This window comes from Salarias fasciatus, chromosome 11 (assembly GCF_902148845.1).
Source record: "Salarias fasciatus chromosome 11, fSalaFa1.1, whole genome shotgun sequence".
Lineage (NCBI taxonomy): Eukaryota > Metazoa > Chordata > Actinopteri > Blenniiformes > Blenniidae > Salarias > Salarias fasciatus.
Window position 1 is genome coordinate 20121523 of NC_043755.1, and position 20376 is coordinate 20141898.

A 20376-nucleotide genomic window follows, 5' to 3' on the forward strand; every position below is an offset into this window, starting at 1 on the left:
CAGTTATCCTAGTATTCAGTATATATTGTGATTACTGTGAGATGCAAATATCCTTAAAACTTGTGTTCATCGCAGCTGATATATACGTCCAGACTTGTCCAACAAGCAGAAAGACAAGTTGTCAACAAAAACATTGATCCGCCAGACGTTTCACTAAAACAATAATTGAGTTTTGAATGTGAAATAACTACTTAAATTCTGCAAATCAAGTACAGCTATTACTAATTTGTAAATAGCACTCAGAGACAGGGTGCTGAAATGAGGGGATAAGAAAAATAAATAGAGATAGAGGTATGAAAACAATATTTATTATCAGTAATATTTAATTAAAACAGCATCTATTACTTCATATGACCTGGTACATCTTTATTACATGTAATGATGTAATGAAGACAAACATTGTACAACCATAATGAATGTCACAGATTCATTGATTTGCAGATTTAGGCCTTGTTTAAGCATTTTCAAGTAAAAACAGAAAAATGTGGTGGTTTCATTTTAGGATGGAGCTCCCTGACACTGAAAACTCGGCTCTTTGAAAAAATTTCTCATGGTGGAGCTTTTCAAAACTCCCCAACTCCATTCTTGTAAATAAGGGAAAAAGCGCTTTTTTGATAACTCTCATACAAAATATACTACTTGGTGTGAGGAAAGCAGTGTGCAGCCACCATCACAACTTGCACCTTAATACATGACAAGTAACAGCCGTGGTTTACTTCTGCTTTGAGGACATTTCACTGGAAGATTTTTTTTGGTCCTTCAAGTGAAGTTGCTTTAACCATGTAAGGGAGATATAGATTATATGATTATATAAACACCCCCACCCCCCTTCGTACAAGTGATTCTACTGTAGATATATAGACCAGCAAGGAGTCTATCCCTCCACATCTTTCAGAAAAACATCCACATTGATTCACGTTCGCAATTGGCATTATTTTAAATTAATGTTAGAAATTGTATTTAAATGAGTAGAATTCCATAAGCATTCCATCACAATACTCCAATGCCCCAAGACTCTAAATTATTAAATTAATTTGGAGTATCTTGTTCTTTAACCTGTGACTACATTTATCTTAATTCTAAAAGAGCTTATCACGTGTAACTGTATTTCAATGGCAAAGCCTTTACTTTCTTGAGGGATAACCTAGCTTCAATATTATGTCATTTTCTGTTGAACATCTCAACATGCCTTTCTTTGGAAACATTGTATGTCTGCATTTTTTCTAAAACTGTCAACTCAGTATTGGAGTCTGGAGACACAATGTTAAAAAAAAAAAAGACATTCCTTCATTGACATATCATTCTGAAATCTTTTCAATATTGTAAACATCTATGTGCTTGTGTTAAACTTTAGATATAGTGCCGCATTGTATTGAGCTTTAAATCAATTTAAAACAAACCACATCACTGAACAGAAAAAGCACAATCCTCGTAATGCTCCATAATCCAGAGTTATCCTGTTTATAACTTTGTTGAGCCATTTCACCACTGGGCATTGCCTAATTGTGCCTAATGTCAATAGGTAGAAATAAAATTGCTGTATTTCAGATGAAATAGCTGGAATTTACCCTGACAATTGCATACATCCCTACAAACTTTAAGGAAAAAATGCCACTAGCATTCAATTCTTCTAGCATAAAACCAGTGTGCATAAGCACAGTGCATTGTACAAATATTTATTAAAAATTAAACTATTATGTAAGAATATGCAACATTTTTAATACATGCCAATACTATTATAATGTTCTAACTTGTGTTTCTTATTGTTTCCATTAGATGGCTGATGCACAGCAGAAACAAATCGAGCAAGAGAAGACCATGCTCCAGCAGACATTCCTGACTGAAAAGGAAATGTTGTTGAAGAAGGAGAAGATGATTGAAGATGAGAAAAAGAGGCTGGAGAGCCAATTTGAAGAAGAAGTTAAAAAGGCCAAGGCTCTCAAAGACGAACAAGAACGCCAGAAACAGCAGATGGAGGATGAGAAGAAGAAACTCCAGGCCACCATGGATGCCGCCCTCAATAAACAGAAAGAGGCAGAAAAAGAGATGCTGAACAAGCAGAAAGAAATGGAAGAACTGGAGCGGATGAGACTAGAGCAGGAAAGGATTCTTGCTGAAGAGAACCAGAAACTGCGAGAGAAACTGCAGCAGCTTGAAGATGCCCAGAAAGATCAAGAAAATAGAGAAGCCATCCATCTAACAACAGTTACAACAACAAGGACAATATTCAATGGTCAAAATGCTGGCCTTTCCATCGATGGCACGGAGCAGAAACCTGATCCAATGTCTTTTGATGGAATTCGTGAAAAGGTACCTGCAAGTAGACTTCATGACCTTGGACTTTTGCCCAAGAAGGAGTTTGATAAGCTGACAAATGGCAAAACCACTGTTCAAGAGCTTGGTGAAACTGAAAATCTTAAAAGAATTCTCAAAGGAAAGAACCCTATTGCTGGTGTTCTGACACCATCCAATCAAAAAATGTCAATCTATCAAGCATCCAAAGACAAGAAAATTACTCCTGGCACAGCTTTGATCCTTCTTGAAGCACAAGCAGCCACTGGTTATATTCTAGACCCTATTAACAACCAGAAACTCACAGTCAATGAAGCTGTCAAAGAAGGTGTGATTGGTCCAGAGCTTCACAACAAAATGCTGTTAGCTGATAGGGCTGTTGTTGGGTACAAAGACCCATACACTGGAGGGAAGATCTCTGTCTTTGAGGCCATGAAGAAGGGTCTGATTGAACGTGATCATGCCATCAGGATCCTCGAGGCTCAACTTGCAACTGGTGGCATTGTTGACCCAATTAATAGTCATCGTGTCAAAAATGAAACAGCCTACAAACAGGGGCAGTACGATTCAGAAATGAATAAAGTTATGAGCAGTCCCTCTGATGACACAAAGGGGTACTTTGACCCAAGCACTCAGGAACCTTTGACATATTCTGAGCTAATGGCAAGGTGCACTACTGACCCAGAAACCGGCTTGCTATTCCTGCCAATTACAGACAAAGCTGCTCAATGCTCAAGCATATACACAGAGGAGGAGACCAAGGATGTGTTTAGCAAAACAACTGTGTCAGTGCCATTTGGAAAATTCAAGGGGAAGACTGTTACCATTTGGGAAATCATTAACTCTGAGTACTTCACTGAAGACCAGAAGAAGGACCTTCTTCGTCAGTACAAAACAGGAAAAATCACTATTGAAAAGATCATTAAGATTGTGATAACTGTCGCTGAAGAGAAAGAGAAGAAGAATGAAATCACCTTTGATGGGCTCCGTGCACCTGTCCCAGCTTCTGAACTCCTGGAGTCCAAAGTCATTGACAAAGGTTTGTACAACAAACTTCAGAAGGGCAATGTGACTCCCAAAGAGGTTTCTGAAATGGAACCTGTCCACAAAGCACTGAAGGGTACAAACTGCATCGCAGGTGTTGTCATTGACTCATCCAAGGAGACGATGTCCTTCTATCAAGCTATGAAGAAAGACATGATGAGGCCTGGACCTGCCTTGAATATGCTTGAAGCCCAAGCAGGTACAGGTTATGTGGTCGACCCTGTACAGAATCAGAAATACACCGTTGATGAGGCTGTCAAAGCAGGTGTTGTTGGTCCCGAGCTGCATGAGAAGCTTCTGTCTGCAGAGAGAGCTGTTACGGGTTACAAAGATCCTTACACCGGGAAGACGGTGTCCCTGTTCCAAGCCATGAATAAAGATCTTATTCCTAAAGAGCAAGGAATCAGATTGCTTGATGCCCAAATGACCACCGGTGGCATCATTGATCCAGTGAAGAGCCACCGTATTCCCCATGATGTGGCTTGCAAAAGAGAATACTTCAATGATAAAATGAAGCAGACTCTGAGCAATCCCACTGACGACACTAAATGCTTCTTTGACCCAAACACAAAAGAAAATGTCACATACTCACAGCTCTTCAAAAGATGTGTCACTGACAATAAAACTGGTCTCCAGCTCCTGCCTCTTTCCGATGATGCAATCAGTGCAAAGGAGGAGCCGTCATTCACTGAAGCCCAAACAAAAGAGGCTATGACTCAGGCAACTGTAGAGCTCGACTCTGGACCATTCAAAGGAAGAAAGATGACCCTTTGGGAAATCATCAACTCTGAATATCTCACTGAGGAACAAAGACTTGACCTGCTCAAACAGTTCAGATCAGGAAAGATTACCATTGAAAAGATAGTCAAGATTATGATCACCATTGTAGATGAGAAAGAAGCTAAAAATCGTGAGCAATCGAGTTTCAAGGGTCTCCGAGCTCCTGTGCCTGCAGACTCTCTGTATGATTCCAAAATCATTGACAAGCCAACCCTTGACCTCCTTAAACAAGGAAAAACCACACCGAAAGAAGTCAGCAAAAATCCAGACGTCAACAAATACCTCCAAGGATCAGATAGCATTGCTGGCATCTACCTGGAACCAACAAAAGAGAAAATAAGCATTTATCAAGCTATGAAGAAAAAGCTCCTCCGAGACAACACTGGTCTCTCACTTCTGGAGTCCCAGGCTGCAAGTGGTTTCATGGTCGATCCTGTGAACAATCAATTCCTGTCTGTTGATGAGGCCGTAAAATCAGGCCTTGTTGGTCCAGAACTTCATGAAAAACTTCTTTCTGTAGAAAAAGCTGTAACTGGCTATAAGGATCCATTCACAGGCAACAAAGTCTCCCTCTTTGAAGCAATGCAAAAAGGCCTCATCCCAAAAGAGCATGCCATGCCCATGTTGGAAGCACAGATGGTCAGTGGAGGCATCATTGACCCAGTAAATAGCCATCGTGTACCTATTGATGTTGCATTCCAGAAGAAGATTTTCAGCAAAGATGTTGCCAAGACACTTTCTGAACCATCTGATGATAACAAGGCTTTTGTAGACCCTGAAACAGATGAAAATGTCACCTACAAACAACTTAAAGATAAATGCCAACGAGACAAAGACACAGGCTTATTCATTCTACCACTCTCTAAGCCTCAGTCACCCACTGTTGTGGAGAAGACATACCTTTACACAGAGGAACAAACCCAGAGTGAATTGGCTAATACCCAAATCGACATACCCATTGAGGGACTTGCAGAGAAACCACTGAATCTGTGGGAAGTCATGAATTCAAATTTGCTTCCAGATTCAGAAAGACAGAAGCTCATGGATGAATATCGCTCCGGTAAAATCACAAAGGAGCGGATGATCATCATCATCATTGAAATCATGGAGCAAAGAGAAATTGTCAGAAATGAAAGTCCCCACTCCTATAAGACAGTAAGGAGAAGGATAACTATTGATGAACTGTACAACGCTCGAATCATTGACTTGGAGACATACAACCTTATCAAACGAGGCAAAAGGGATATCCGTGACATCATGGAGATGACCAGCGTCAAACAGTATCTCTATGGCACAGGTTGCGTTGCTGGTGTCACAACAGACTCAGCTGCCAAGATCAGCATATACCAAGCCATGAAGAGAGGTTTCATGAAACCAGAAATAGGCCTCAGCCTTCTAGAAGCACAAGCTGCTACAGGATTCATCATTGATCCAATAAAGAATGAGACGCTCACTGTTGATGAGGCTGTTCGTAAAGGTGTTGTCGGCCCCGAAATCCACGACAAACTTCTTTCAGCTGAAAGAGCTGTGACAGGATACAAAGACCCCTACAGTGGAAAGACCATATCACTTTTCCAGGCCATGAAGAAGGATCTTGTTCCAGAGGATTATGCTCTGAAAATGCTTGAGGCTCAAACTGCCACTGGTGGCATTATCGATCCTGAATTCCAGTTCCACCTCCCAGCAGACATTGCCCTGCAAAGGGGTCATATCAACAAAGAAACCAATGAAAAACTGACTGATGATGTTAAGGGATTTGTTGACCCTGTCAATGAAGAGGAAGTGTCTTATGCAGAGCTGCTTAAGAGATGCAGGGTGGAGGGAGGATTGCGTCTCCTATCTCTAGGAAACAAGAGGCTAACTTTCAAGGGTCTGAGAAAACAAATCACAATGGAAGAACTGCTCCGCTCACAAATCATTGACCAGCAGACTGTTTCAGATCTTAATAGTGGCCTCATTTCAGTGGAAGAGGTTAGCAGTAGGCTATCAAGGTACCTTGAGGGCACCAGCTGTATTGCTGGTGTATTTTTGGAACCCTCAAAAGAACGCCTTTCTATTTACCAAGCCATGAAGAAGAACATGATTAGGCCAGGCACTGCATTTGAGCTTCTTGAGGCCCAAGCAGCCACAGGGTATGTGATTGATCCCATCAGAAATCTCAAGCTCACTGTTAATGAGGCTGTGAAAATGGGAATTGTCGGCCCAGAATTCAAAGACAAACTTCTCTCTGCTGAACGTGCAGTGACAGGATATAGAGATCCTTATTCAGGAAAGACAATCTCTCTGTTCCAGGCAATGATGAAGGGCCTCATCTTGAAAGATCATGGTATTCGCCTCCTAGAAGCACAGATTGCCACTGGTGGCATCATCGACCCAGAGGAAAGTCACCGTGTGCCTGTTGAGGTGGCTTACAAACGTGGCTTCTTTGATGAGGAAATGAATGAGATCTTGTCCGATCCTTCTGATGATACCAAAGGCTTCTTTGATCCCAACACAGAGGAAAACCTGACATACCTCCAACTGATGGAGAGGTGTATTACTGATCCCGACACTGGTTTGGTCCTCCTGTTACTCAGAGAGAAGAGGCGGGAAAGAAAGACCTCTTCCAAGTCCTCAGTTCGCAAACGCAGAGTTGTCATTGTAGACCCGGAGACAGGCAAAGAAATGACCGTATATGAGGCCTACAGGAAGGGACTTATTGACCATCAAACCTACCTTGAGCTTGCTGAGCAGGAGTGTGAATGGGAAGAAATCACCATGACTTCATCTGACGGCACTGTAAAATCCATCATCATTGACAGGAGGTCTGGAAGACAGTATGATGTTGATGATGCTATTGCACGTGGTCTTATTGACCAAAACGCGCTTGATACCTACAGAGCTGGAAACCTGCCAATCACTGAGTTTGCTGACATGCTTTCTGGAAACATGGGGGGTTTCCGATCTCGCTCGTCATCATTTGGTTCCACCACTGGTTCTACCTACTCAGCTCCCATGAGCCCCATACCCTCCATTAAACCACCTGCAATTGTATGGAATGATCCAACAGAAGAAACTGGCCCCATTGCTGGAATATTGGACATAGACACACTGGAGAAGGTGTCTATCACTGAGGCAATACACAGAAACCTGGTGGACAACATCACAGGTCAAAGATTGTTGGAGGCACAAGCCTGCACAGGAGGAATAATCGACCCCACAAGTGGAGAAAGATTCCCAGTCACTGAGGCCACAGAAAAAGGGCTTGTCGATAAAATTATGGTCGATCGCCTCAACCTGGCTCAAAAAGCCTTCCATGGCTTTGAAGATCCCAGAAGCAAAGTGAAGATGTCTGCTTCTCAGGCACTGAAAAAGGGCTGGTTGTATTATGAGGCTGGCCAGCGCTTCCTTGAAATTCAGTATCTGACTGGTGGACTGATTGAGCCTGACGTTGAAGGCAGAGTATCGCTGGACGAATCCATCAAGAAGGGCACAATCGATGCCCGCACTGCCCAGAAACTGAGGGATGTTGGCGGTTACTCCAAATACCTAACGTGTCCAAAAACCAAACTGAAAATCTCATTCAAAGATGCCATGGACAAAAGCATGGTGGAAGAGGGATCTCACCTGAGGCTTCTGGAGGCCTCGTCACAGTCCAGCAAAGGCGTCTACAGTCCCTACAATGCCAGCGGCCCTGGATCAGCGTATGGCTCTCGGACTGGCTCCCGAACCGGCTCCAGGACCGGCTCCAGGAGAGGCAGCTTCGATGCTGGCTCCGGCTTCACCCTGAACTTCTCATCCTCCTCTTTCACATCGTCATCCAACTATAACCGCAGATTCTAAATGCCTACAGTAGTTCTGTTTCAAATAACTTGTGACTAAGAACCAACAATACTAATGCACTTTACAGCTGCATTTCTAACAGGAAAAAAGAAAGTTACATTAGCAACAAAAACATAATTTATTTATTCTTCCCTTGCATGTAGTCACAAGAATTGCCTAGGTATTTTTTTTCATATCTAACATCTGTTTTAACACGTGCCTTGTATATGGAGGAATAACCAAGCCTTGCTGAAGACATACAGTTTTAATTACTTATAATACTGATCACCAAGTCAGATTATATTTTTCAAAGCAAAGCATGACATTTCTGCTGATTTTTTAGTGACTTCACTTTACACTTGTTAAAAAGATGTATACTTGTGCTTTTTGAAACTAATATATAGTGTATGTAATGTCAAGCAGAAATATTTTTCCAGTATTTCTTATTTCCTTTGGAATTCAAGAATATGTCTATTTTTTATCATTTTTGACAGTACTAGTGAGATAATGAATGTCAACACATTGTTTTTAACTACAAGATATAGATGCCTTCAAATTATTGAATGTATAGAGCATAGACAGAACGTGTGTTTTTCTGCTATAAGTTGCCTGGGTATCTGCACACTGTGCCCAGTCAAATGAAGCACACAAGACGAGACACTACAAAACAAATCACTGCAAGAATGCACCATTGAAAAGAAGTGCCAGAATTGAAATTATGCAGACTTTTATTTTTAAACCAGGTTCAAACCTGTTTTTACTTTGTGCTTTTTATCATTTTCATTAAGTGTACTTGTGCATCCTTTAAGTTCTTGCAAAGTTTTTTTTCTTCTTTTCTTTTTTTAATTTACACACTCAAAATCTTTCACTCTCATATTCAACTGAGTGTTCCTGGTAAATCCCAAGATGATGTCAGACTCCATCCTGCTCCCCCCACAGATCTGCCTCCTGTCATTTTGATTCTTGTAAGTTGAAATGATTATTTTTCTTCTTTATTTTTCCTTAAATTTGTTTCTCTGTTTGCTTTTTCATTTGTGGCATCTCAAAGTCTTCCATCAGTGTCATTGTTACCCTGTGTCAGATCACTTGTCAGCCCTGTTGACATGTTTTCAAGTGAAAACAGAAACATTTTGTGGCGTTGTGGATCTGTTTACACAACAACAGAGCTCAGAGCCACTGAAAATGCAACTTTTTCCAGTACGACTCCCAAGCTGGAACTTAACAGAGCAAAAACACAGACTCCATCACCCTGTAAAGGGGGAAAACACAGCTTCTTTAAAATCCTGTTATTGTACATGCAAATTCAAATGTTCCTGTACTCACCATTGTTAAAATGAGTACGTGGTTTGTAGCATATTTTGTGTGGTTTCATTTGAAAAACATACAGCACCCACTATGAAAACTTTCCGTTGTCATGTAAACAAAAAGCTTTTCTGAAATGCAAAAACAATACGTTTTCACTTGAAACATTGTCATTTAAACGGGTCTTTTTGTCCTTGAGGCTCCTTTAACGAGAGATTCTTTTTTCTTTTCCCTGTTGTTTTTCCCATAGTTGCCTCAGTTTCCCACAAGCCACCACCAGATTGCTGATCCTCACTCGGCCAGAGTGTTCACTCCCTACACCGTGGATGGATTTCCGGGTCCTCACACAGCGCCACAGGTACAACCATGACGTATTTAATTCATCTTTTTTTTTTTTTTTTTTTTTTTTTTTTTTAATTGCAGTTTGCCAAACACCACAATTTCTTTTGATTTGCTTCCTGTTTTGGTTTTTATGTGCGTCCGTGCATGCTTTGGTTAATTTCAGTTATGTTTCTTTTCATTTCTAGATCGTCCATTGAGTTTGTCCTTTCTTCCATTGTCCATCACACTTGAAGAAAGCTGAGGCTGAGTCAACATCATCTTGGGATGTACTTCTAGGAACAGTCTTCATTCATCACATTTTTTTTTCTTTTATTTATTTCTTGAATGCTGTTAGTGGTATTTATGTTCTGATATTTGTTAGCTACCACTCCCCAATGATACATACTTCATTGAAATTGGCACATCTTTTAGCAAATAGTCCACAAAGTGCATATTTTTTAAATTGTGAATTGAATGCACACAAAATTTGAAAGATTGATATATTTGATGCATCGCCCTACTGCATGAATGTTTGTATTATATTCACTTCACTCCTTTCAGTTGACGTTTTGCGCGATATTTGAATTGCAACTTGAAAATCAACTCAAAGCTTTATTTTTCTTATAGTTATTTTTCCACAGCAGGTTTTTCTGTCATGCATCTTTCAGGCATTTTACCTTTGTAAATCTTTGTTTTCATGTTTTTTTTGTTTTTTTTTTTTTTTGTTTTTTTTGATAATATGAATTTGCCTTGCATGTTAAACTAACTTCACAAAGGATAATGGGGGGGGTTTAAAATAAAAACAGCTTTGCGCTGAATTTCTTCGTTGCAGTTTATAACATCACCGATTAACACAGGTTTTACTTTATGGGGAGATGTTGCTTTTAATGATATGGTGAGTTGTATGTGAACATAACACTATGTTGTAAATAAATATGCTCTCAAGAGGCACTCTTTGTCCTTCTTGCATCTTAATCAATGCATCCAGAGGTCTTATGTAGAATTACATCATTTGATTGTTGCTGCTTTAAGTGTTTAAAATGCCAAAAGTGCAACCATTGATGGTAAAGGCACATCTTAAAATCCATCCATCCATGTTTTATGATACTTTATAGTTTACCAATCATAATCCAGTGCCTTATGTTTGTAAACCCATACTGTTGTTTAAAACAAAGGAGGTACGATTCATTCACAATTGAGCATAATGTAAGTGTAATTTCAGTAAATGTAAAAGGACCATTACGTCATGTAAAACTTTTTTTAAAAGGTGTATATATTAAAAAAAGAACAAATTCAGCTAAAGATTCAGACTACATTGAATATTGAAGAAATATGATTAAAATGGAATAATCCTTTATTGGATGACTGACCATATTTGAAAACTTTTGCATTTCTTTCCTTTTCTTTCAAACTGATGATATTGGAAAATAGATTACTAGATTTTTTTTGTTTATGTCAAGCTGTGAGATACGTTTTTAAAGTGGTATGATTTGTCCTTCCAAGATAAACTGCTTGAGTTGAAGACTACATATAAATCAAGTGACATTATGGCCTAATGCTGAACTAATGGTCTAATGTAATATATCATTGGACAGGAGTTCTTTACAGCCTTTAGTCAAATATTTAGACTTTTTAAGAGTAATAACAAAAAACAGTAATGTAGGAATCTTGTTGGCATGGTTTGTTTCACTTTCCTTTATCTCATATAAACGATGGTTATATACACTCCTTGGTGTTGAAATATCTCTAAATCACTCTCTGGGGTACAGTGTTTTAACGAGCGCTCTGTAAACACTTAAAAAAATTGGAGATATAATTTATTATACACCAAGCAGCCAAAAAATTCCGTTTAGCAGATAATATTGTGTAAGCTGATCTTTTCTTACAACATACTCAATAAATTGTGCAGCACATTGAGTTCTTACAGCTTGTCTTCCATCAGAATAAGCTTTAACTTTTGCAGCAGTTTGAACTGCACTGCTCCACTTGTGAGATATTCACATAATCTGCTTAATCTGGTCATAATGTTATGACAGACTAGTTTGTGTTGAACCAGCCTGTGGAAAGTCAATAGTACCAACACAAAGATGCAGTGTGGCGAGAAATTAAGGCCAAAAAAAAAGTTGGAACAGAGATAAAAATATGAATATATTCAACACTGTCCCACAGAGCAAAGTGGTGCATTTTATAATAAAATGATGCAAACCCCTCAATCTGAGACAAAGGTGTGACAAAGGTGTATTTTTTAGTTGGGAAATCAGTTGTTTGGAGTTTGGGAGATAGCAGCGTCAGGCTGTAGTCAGGAGAAACCTGGAATCGGGCACCAGAGGGCGCCGGTACTCTGACCTGCTTCCATCTGCACTGGCTTAGGTGACTCAGGTCAAACTGAACCATTTGCTCCAACACCTGCTCTACGCTTGATCCTATTATAAACCCGCTGAGGCCAGTGTCTAGGTATTATAAGCTGGTATTTGGCAGATAAACATGGGTTTTACCACACTCATGACACCCAACTTTTTCAAATCCAATCCTATTGTTTTGATCCCTCGTACGTTGGGGTTTAGTTTGACGTGTGCATCTTTTCACAAATAACCAGTCACGCCTTTGGATTCAAACCTTCACACTAGACGGGTCCATATTTTGCTTTATGTACCGATATTAGCCCCTGAGTCTGATGGAGGAGCCGGCCACCAGGAGCAACGGGGCATTCACCTCCTTGAATTCCTCACTCAGCTCCCTTGACTACTCTGATCCGACCCCCTCCATCCCAGCCCTCCCTGCATCCAAGCCCGGCGGCAGGGAGGTAAGAGCGCAGAAAACAGTAAAAACACTCAACACCGTCATGGATTATTGATGAACCGTGCCAACTCAAATGTTTGGCAGGAGACTTACAGCCCGTTCTGTTTGCGTCTGTCCACTCTTTTCTTGCAGGATAAAGACTGTTCTGTGTTCGGATCCCCGACGCCTACGTCACAGGATCTGACGTACGGGTACGCAACCGTAAAAACCATCAGTCCCTGTGTACAAACTCAGCCAGCAAGCAGACATTCAGAAAGGACAAAGTTAAGCCCAAGAAATTGGCCGCCAGTAGTCCAATGAAATCAGAGCCACGGACTGTGGCGACGGTTGGTCAGTCGCATCGGCTTTGTCGACCGGTGCATCCGACGGTGCCAAATACACACTATGAATTGTTTAATAATCACTCAGTGTAAAACACCTAATTGAAACGCCGTTGGAAGAAGAAAATGTAGGTTCCGGGCCAGCAGACAGAGATAAGAGATGCTTCTCTAATGAGGTATTCCGTTAACGTCTTTAGCCGAGTATTCTGGTTTTAATCCTTTGATAACTGTAATGATTCCTGAAGGCTGGTTCTGCTGGACGTTCATCCATGTCCCGGCTGCATCCGTTTTCCCAAGTTTCTGCCTCCTGAGCAGTTTACCTTACTTCAGGGGCCACACACAGACCAATTAGACCCTGTGGAGGACGGACCAGTAATCCAAAATACAATATCTTTGTACAAAGCCTGAAAAGACTGAGATTTACAGAGATGGAATCGGTACAATTTCAACATAATCCCATTTTAACAATGCGGCTTTGTGCAAAATGCTGTGAAATGTCAATAAATCTGACAGAATATCTGAAATCCCCTCTGCAGCAGTGTTTGAGTTTGTAAGCCTTTTGGAATATTTTCTGTATTGTTGTATTTCAGGAGGGATGTGGAGGACATGAGCCAGTGGCAGTGTGAGTTCAGAGGTCAAATCCGTGCGCTGAGAGAATGGCTGAAGAGCATGGAGATGAGGCTGCCCCCACAGGACCCGCGGGTCAGTACGGTGGGCTGTGTTGACTTCTATTTACGCCCACTGTCTCACCACAAACGCCTCCATCTATATATATATATATATATATATATATATAGAGAGAGAGAGAGAGTTCATGTCTGTGCTTGTTCGTTCTTCACGCCACTGTTGTGTCACCTGTTGTAAACCTAACTCACCATCAGCCATTTATTGTTTTTTGTTTTGATAAACAGGATTATCCTGTTGCAAAAAAAAAAAAATAATAATAATCGTAAGTATTATAAACAGAGCTTCATGAGAAGTCTTTGTTGAATGAATCTCTTCCTCTTTCTTATTTTTGTCTTAATCTTTTGGAAGGTTTTTGTTAACCACAACAGCTTCAACGCATTGTTGGAGATTTGGCGCACAATGCGAGGTTCTTATTCCCAACATCTCCGATTCAGCCGCCTCTAATCTCAGCCTCTCATTACAAAACCTACTTGAAGCCCTCACTTTCATAATGGATCAGACTAATCTTATTAGAAAGAGGAAAAAATAACCCCGAAAATGAAAACGTCTGAAAATATCTTGAAATGAGGAGGAAACTTAACTAATGACTGAATACTGGAAAAAAAAAAAACAAAACAAAACATGGAAAATCCCCAGGGCCACGGAGGTGGTCCTCCTCCGCTCCTGCAGGGAGACTTCTTTAGGCCGCCGGGGGACGGAGGGGCCGGGGAGCCGGGGAGCCGGGCCCCATTGTGCCTGGCCCGGACAGCCGGGCTGGAGAAGTGCTTGGCACCGGAGGCCCTCTGCACACATGAGCGAGCCGGCTGAAAAGACATCAGACTCAGATGGGAGGAAGAGGCAAGGGGGCATAAAGAAAGAAAAGCAGGATCTTTTTGCCGAGACCTCTGTGATCTGACTATGCAGACATTTATTCAACACGACCAGAATTTGTCTTACAACCATTTACACCAGTGGCGATACCGAGACCTGGCTCAGCCACGGCCGGTCTCTCATTTCTGCTCAGACGCTCCAGGCAGCTCTCAGCAGGTGGACTCTGAGATAATTACAAGAAGATGAAGTGATAAGCAGTAATTAAGTTTTTACAGAACAATCTAGGATTGTGGATAATTCTGTTTTTAGCTGTGTTGTCTATTTTTTTTTTTCCATTTGTAGATATTTGGCAATTTTAACCAATTTAGCCTTTAAAATATTCCGAACAATTTTTACACATTTTGACTGCTTTATGTTTTTGATTTATTAAAATCAACTTCAGATATTAGTTTTTCTTTGACTGTTTTTAAACTTTTTGACTGTTTTTCTTATATATATATATATATATATATATATATATATATATATATATATATATATATATATATATATATATATATATATATTGTTTCTTAAAGTTTCAGTTATTTTAGACCCCATTTTTACACTAAAAGTTCCACCCTGGGAGCTGTTTTCAGTGACTTTTAGCACCATTGTCTTATAAACAGATACCCAAAATGCAACAAAGTTTTCCGTTTTCACTTGAAAATGTCACGTAAATAGGGTCTTAGTAATTGTAGCTGGTTTAGCCATTGTTCACGTCCTTCCTTTCTTTTTTCTTTTTACTTTTACAAATGTTTTTTTTGTTTTGCTTTGTTTTGAGGCTCTTTTTTTTTTATTTCAGGTTTGCTTTGTTTTACCAATGCAGTTTTGCAGTGTTTGCAGTCAAAGTGAACGAGTCCGTCCACGATGAAGGAGAGTCTTCTTCAGTGAGTCATGAGGATCTGTTGTTTTCAGCGTTGAAGCATGTTTTTAGTTGTTACACAGTTTTATGGTCTTACTGAAGTGAATACCATTGATTTGTAGTCTGACTGAAGCATCCGCACATTTAAATAAAATCAGATCTCTCTTTGAACCCGTGTGACCCCTGATGGAGCCACCTTGCCTGCTTCCCCTGAGAGCGACGGGTGCGATGCAGAGGCATGTCTTATCACATGAAAGCACAAACACTTGGGGAGCTTTAGTCGGACCCCCAGTGAGAGTGTGTGAAATAAGAGGGTGTTTTTTTTTTTTTTGTTTTGTTTTGTTTTTATCTCTGCCATGCCTTCATCACGCTGCATCCGACCACAGACCTTTGTCATGGTAATGCTGGGAGTCTGCTGCACTGCCGCCTGCAGTCTGGGCCTGAGGGACTCGTTAGTTAGCAGCATGAATTAGAACCCCCCCTCCACACACACACACACACACACACACACCAGTCATACGTGCAGACCCTTCCACAATACACAGGAGAGTCACACACCTGCTCCTGAACACGAGGCAGGCACCGGCTCATCTCCCACTGTTGTTCCCATCAACGCCATCGAACGTATAAGTAACTCCCTGGGAATACTGAACAAAACATGGATCCATACCTTATAGACACTGGAGAACTGTGCAGTATGAAGAAGACGTTTGGCAAATTTTACAATAAACATTAAAAAAAATCATTAAGTTAAAGCAAATCAACTCATAAAAAGTCACTCAGATTTTGGCGTTACTTCAATCCTGGAGTAACTTGTTTTCACATTTATTGGAAAAGAGACAAGTTTCATTTTAAAAACTACAATTGGTGTTTATATGACAACAATAAAGAGGAAAGATGGCAGCGTACGGCAATAAAAAAGTCATGCTTTGAGACTGACCATAGAAACCAACACAACCGCTGAAGCCCAGTTTACACAGTAACCTTTCAAGTGAAAATGGTTTATTTTTGCCTCTTTTTTTTTTTTTTCCAGAAAAGTTCTATTATATTGATGTCCTTTTGCATGGGGATGGCAGAAATTGTGAAAAAGATGCAGTTACATGCCAGGATACAACTTGGTTTACAAGAAGTAACCTTTCTCCCTCATTTAAACAAGGATGAAATCAGAGATGTTTTCTGAAAGTTTCACCTTGGAAGCTGTTGTCAAATCAACTGTTTCCGATCAGCACAATAATGTGTTTGTCTTCTGACATCGTCCATCAAGATTTTCTGTCTATTTGTTATCAAATAAGGCAGAAATGTATAAATTTTCTTTGGCCATCCTTTAAACATTTCACAAGTTTTCAAAGCAGTTTTCAACCTTAAAAATTTGTTCATATTTTACTGCCCTCTAGTTAGAGCAGTTAATAATAATAAAAATACTGCATCGTTGGGAAACATGGCCCGACTTTTCATTAACTTGTAAATGGAAAAGCAGAAGGACTCCACACTGAGAGCACATTTGTCATCTCACTTCTGACAAGGACGACCAGTTTCAGCCTGACGGGAAGCTTTGCAGTGCCCGGGCAGTGAATGTGTGTCAGTGACTCCACAGCTGATCAGTCTGTGGAATTCGCGCCATTAACTGTTTCTTGGTGGGACAGGATCTCGTTTCTGATCCGACACTCAGTCAAACTGTATTTCTGATCCTGATAATTGTGTCCGATTCTTACATCTCCAAGATACAAGACATAGTTATGGCTACCAACAAGAAGGAGGTGCTGAATAGTACATTAACTGTTATATTTGACATTTTAAAATAAGAAACAATCCAAAACAGATGGAATCAGAGGTATCGCTATTTTAGCATTGCTCTGCACATCGCTACTTCTCAGAAACTCTCCCATCTCCACTGTCATGGTACATTTTTCCCTTCTTATATGATGATGGTTAGCAGTTCAAAAAATATCCCTCAAAATGTTTCAGATTTTAACCATAATGTCACAGGATTGTGGAGCATGTTTTTTCAAATGAGACCTTATTTCATATAAAGTATCACCTTTTCAGGGTTGTGTTTTTTTTTTTTTTTTTTTTTTTTTTTTTTTTATTGTGGTTATGAATTTTATCACTTGGTGAATGTCCAAACAGTTAATCCATCACTTTTGTAAATTCATCAGAGTATTGTGAGTCCGCAATACTCTCCTCATTTGTCGAAATGATTACATAGAGCAGGAAACGTTGGCTTTCTTTGCACACGGTGGCCCCACAGGACCCGTCTAGCAGACGTCTCTTCACTCTGACAGTCATGTTGAGGTCAAAAGTTCTGCTGTGTGTCCCCTCCGCCCTCCGCCGTCCCCTGCCGATGAGGCTTCTGTGGATAAAGACGGTCTGTGTTTTAAAGGTCTCTGGTTTCCCTCAGCCTGTGGCAGACGCTGCATCCTAAATAAGCCTTGTACACACAACTTGCAAACAGGCCCCGGAAGCAGGGTGAGGGATCACAGCCTATTATCCTCTCCGCTCTTGTCTCCCGCCCGACAGTCTGCAAACAGCATCTCTGCTCTTTGACGCTTGCCGTAACCTCCAGGGGAAACGGGGGGCTTGTTTTTCTCGCTGTGAATCACCTTCAGAGTAAATAATGAAGTACGCTCAGGCGTGCATGAAGTAAAGTTGTTTATTTTGATTCAGACTGGAATTAAATCTTATATCTAAAGGATTGTTTCTCCCTCGCTTGGTGTGCTAAATTGATTTTCCTGATAGCTTCTGGGACGATAACTCTCATGGTTTTAGTCTCAGTTAATGGCAGTACGGGGCCTCTTCCTTTAGTCCCTATTCTTTTTTTTTTTTCTGCTCTCAGGAGAAAATGCAGACTTATGGCTGTAAATCCTCCCTCTTCCTGGGAGCGATTGATTCAAATGTGCAGTTGATGATGTGGTTGAACTCCTCCGTCCCCAAGTGCCTAAATCCTCCTCTCAACCATGACTGTGATTTCCAGTATCCAGGCAGCCCGGCAGGGCCAAAGCCGCCCGGCAGGGGAGCCCATCATCCTTTCATCCACTTTCCTTGGAAGCGACCTCTCTGGGTGATAAATGACAGTGTGCGTGCTGAATGATGCTTCGAGTTTGACCCCTCAAAGGGACCCCCTCTTTTTTATTCGGTTTCTGGTGAAGAGGGCTAATTACCATGTTCTGCAGAGGAGCCACTGAGGTCTTATTTAATTTGAAGGCAGCAGAGAGGCTGAAGCAGCGAAGGAGGGGGGACACACCAGCCCGGAAAATTAATCTTTTTCCCGGGTCCGTTCCCACGTGGGATTTGTGATCAAATTTAGACCCCCGTAAACTGGAGGCTAATTTGGAATCACATTAATTTAGAGGGTTTTTTTTTAATTCCACCCCCAAGCCTGCTTCCATCCCATTATGGTGTAAAAACAAGGCTGATTTCACCTGCGCAGTGCGATCTCATTACGTCACCGCAGCGGCCGGCCGCTCCTCCGCCGGATCAGCTCTGTTTTGGAAGGGGTGTGCGAAGACTCCGTGTGCACCTACTGTGAAATGGAGAGGAGAGATTTTTGGCAGTGCATTTAATTAGTACAGAGGGGGCTGGATGATGCTGAAAGCAGGGATCAGGTGTCATGGGTTTTACAACAATGTCTTCCTGGCAAAGCGGTGCCTCGTCACTGCCAGCCCCCTTTTCAGATAAAGAAAGGGTGGGCAGGGAATGAGGGCCATACTTTCTCATTAAACAGCTAAAGACATAAGCTCTCCAAGTGACCCAGAGAGCCGGCCATCGCCCAGTTTATGCCTGTTTTACAACTAAAGTGTGGGGGTTTGTTATATCGATGTTTTAGCACCACTGTACTGTTTTAGATGGAGGACATCCTTAAGCAGACTGAGAACTCTCACACTAGCGCTGGAGTACTCAGGGGTTAAATAACTTGACCCCGCGGGGGTCATTCTATTCAATTCACTCACTCTTTCAGTGACAACATTGTCTTTTTCATCTGCCTTTTTTTGGTCACTGTTTGCATAAATTAGGGCTGCATGGGGGTAGAGGTCAGGAACCGGACAGTAATGCAGGGGCTGAGGACGCCTCTGAAAAACCTGAAGCAGCTTCAAAGCAGGTTAACTGCCTGTTTTTACCACCTCAGAGTGTTTAGGGCTCATTCAGAGAGGGAGGTTTTAAATGCCGTTGAACACAAGACAAAGACATAAAAGAGTGTTTTACGACACACAAACTGTATTAAAGGGAAGAGAAAGGCAAAATAGTCATGTTAGTGAGGAAGTTACTAAATCTCTACTAGATACTAAGTATCAGGCTTCATTTACACGACAATACGTATTTTTTCCATTTCCATTTCAGAAAAGTTTCACATTTAAACAGCAACATTTTTAAAACAGTGTCTGTTTACGCGAAAATGGCAGAAAAAATGAAAACAATGTAGTTTTTAAGTAGAGCCACTAGTGGGTGCTGTTTGTTTTTGTCATGAAACCACAAACGATGAGGATCTCCTTCCCTGAACCTGGGCACTGACGATGGGTTGTGGATGAGTCTCCCGCCATGACAATGATCTAAAACATATGGCCAAGGCAACGAAGGAGTGGCCTAACCAGTCTCCAGATCTTAATCCCATAGAAGCTGAAATTTCAAGTTACCAAGCAACAACCTTGAAGGATTTGCAGAGGATCTGTGAAGAGGAGAGGACTCAATTCCCTATGGAGATGTGCAAAAACCTGATGGCCAACTACATGCAATGTCTGACCTCCGTGCTTTTCAGCAAGGGTTTTTCTACCATGAACTACGATACCGTCTTTGATCCTGTCTTTGTTGAATTCCCTCTTAGGGCTTTTTTTTTTTTTCCATGAAGCTCTTCTGTTGCTTTTGTTTATCCACACTGTGACAGATCATGTATTAGCTCAAACCTTCCCATATGTTTGATCATTTCCTCCATGAACGTGTCCAGTCACGTTCCTGTGTTGCTTTTACTCAGCACTCAATCCAATCACTCCAAGATGAAATTAAGTAAATGAGCATGCAAGCAATTTTATTTCCAGCAGATTGTTCTTGACTAAACAGGAACCAAAAACACAAAATCTTCATTTGAATACTCACATTTGTGCTTGGTGTCGCATCAGGATCAGTTGCAAATGCATGCAAACTGAAAACACACAACACAACATCGCTACTGTTGGTTGACCAAAGTATTTTACCAGTGAAATGCACTCGCCCTGCATAGAGTTAATATAAATAATAATAGCTGACCTATTAGTCTTTGTTAATGGAGTTCCAGTGCGACCATGCCACCCAAACAGAATAAATCAGGAAGATTCACACCTCTTATGC

General features: G+C 40.9%; 1 protein-coding gene across 4 annotated transcripts in view; it reads left to right on the forward strand.

The window, feature by feature from the left end:
• LOC115396391 (plectin-like) overlaps positions 1-10486 on the forward strand; it is a 131661-nt gene extending 121175 nt beyond the window's left edge. For all 4 annotated transcript variants that reach the window (XM_030102265.1, XM_030102261.1, XM_030102263.1 and 1 more), the window contains 3 exons: positions 1777-8882; positions 9470-9577; positions 9747-10486. In XM_030102265.1, the coding sequence (XP_029958125.1) occupies positions 1777-7938 (6162 nt within the window). In that variant the 3' untranslated portion in view covers positions 7939-8882; positions 9470-9577; positions 9747-10486. The remainder of the gene's footprint in view (positions 1-1776; positions 8883-9469; positions 9578-9746) is intronic.
• Positions 10487-20376: the final 9890 nt, after the last annotated feature.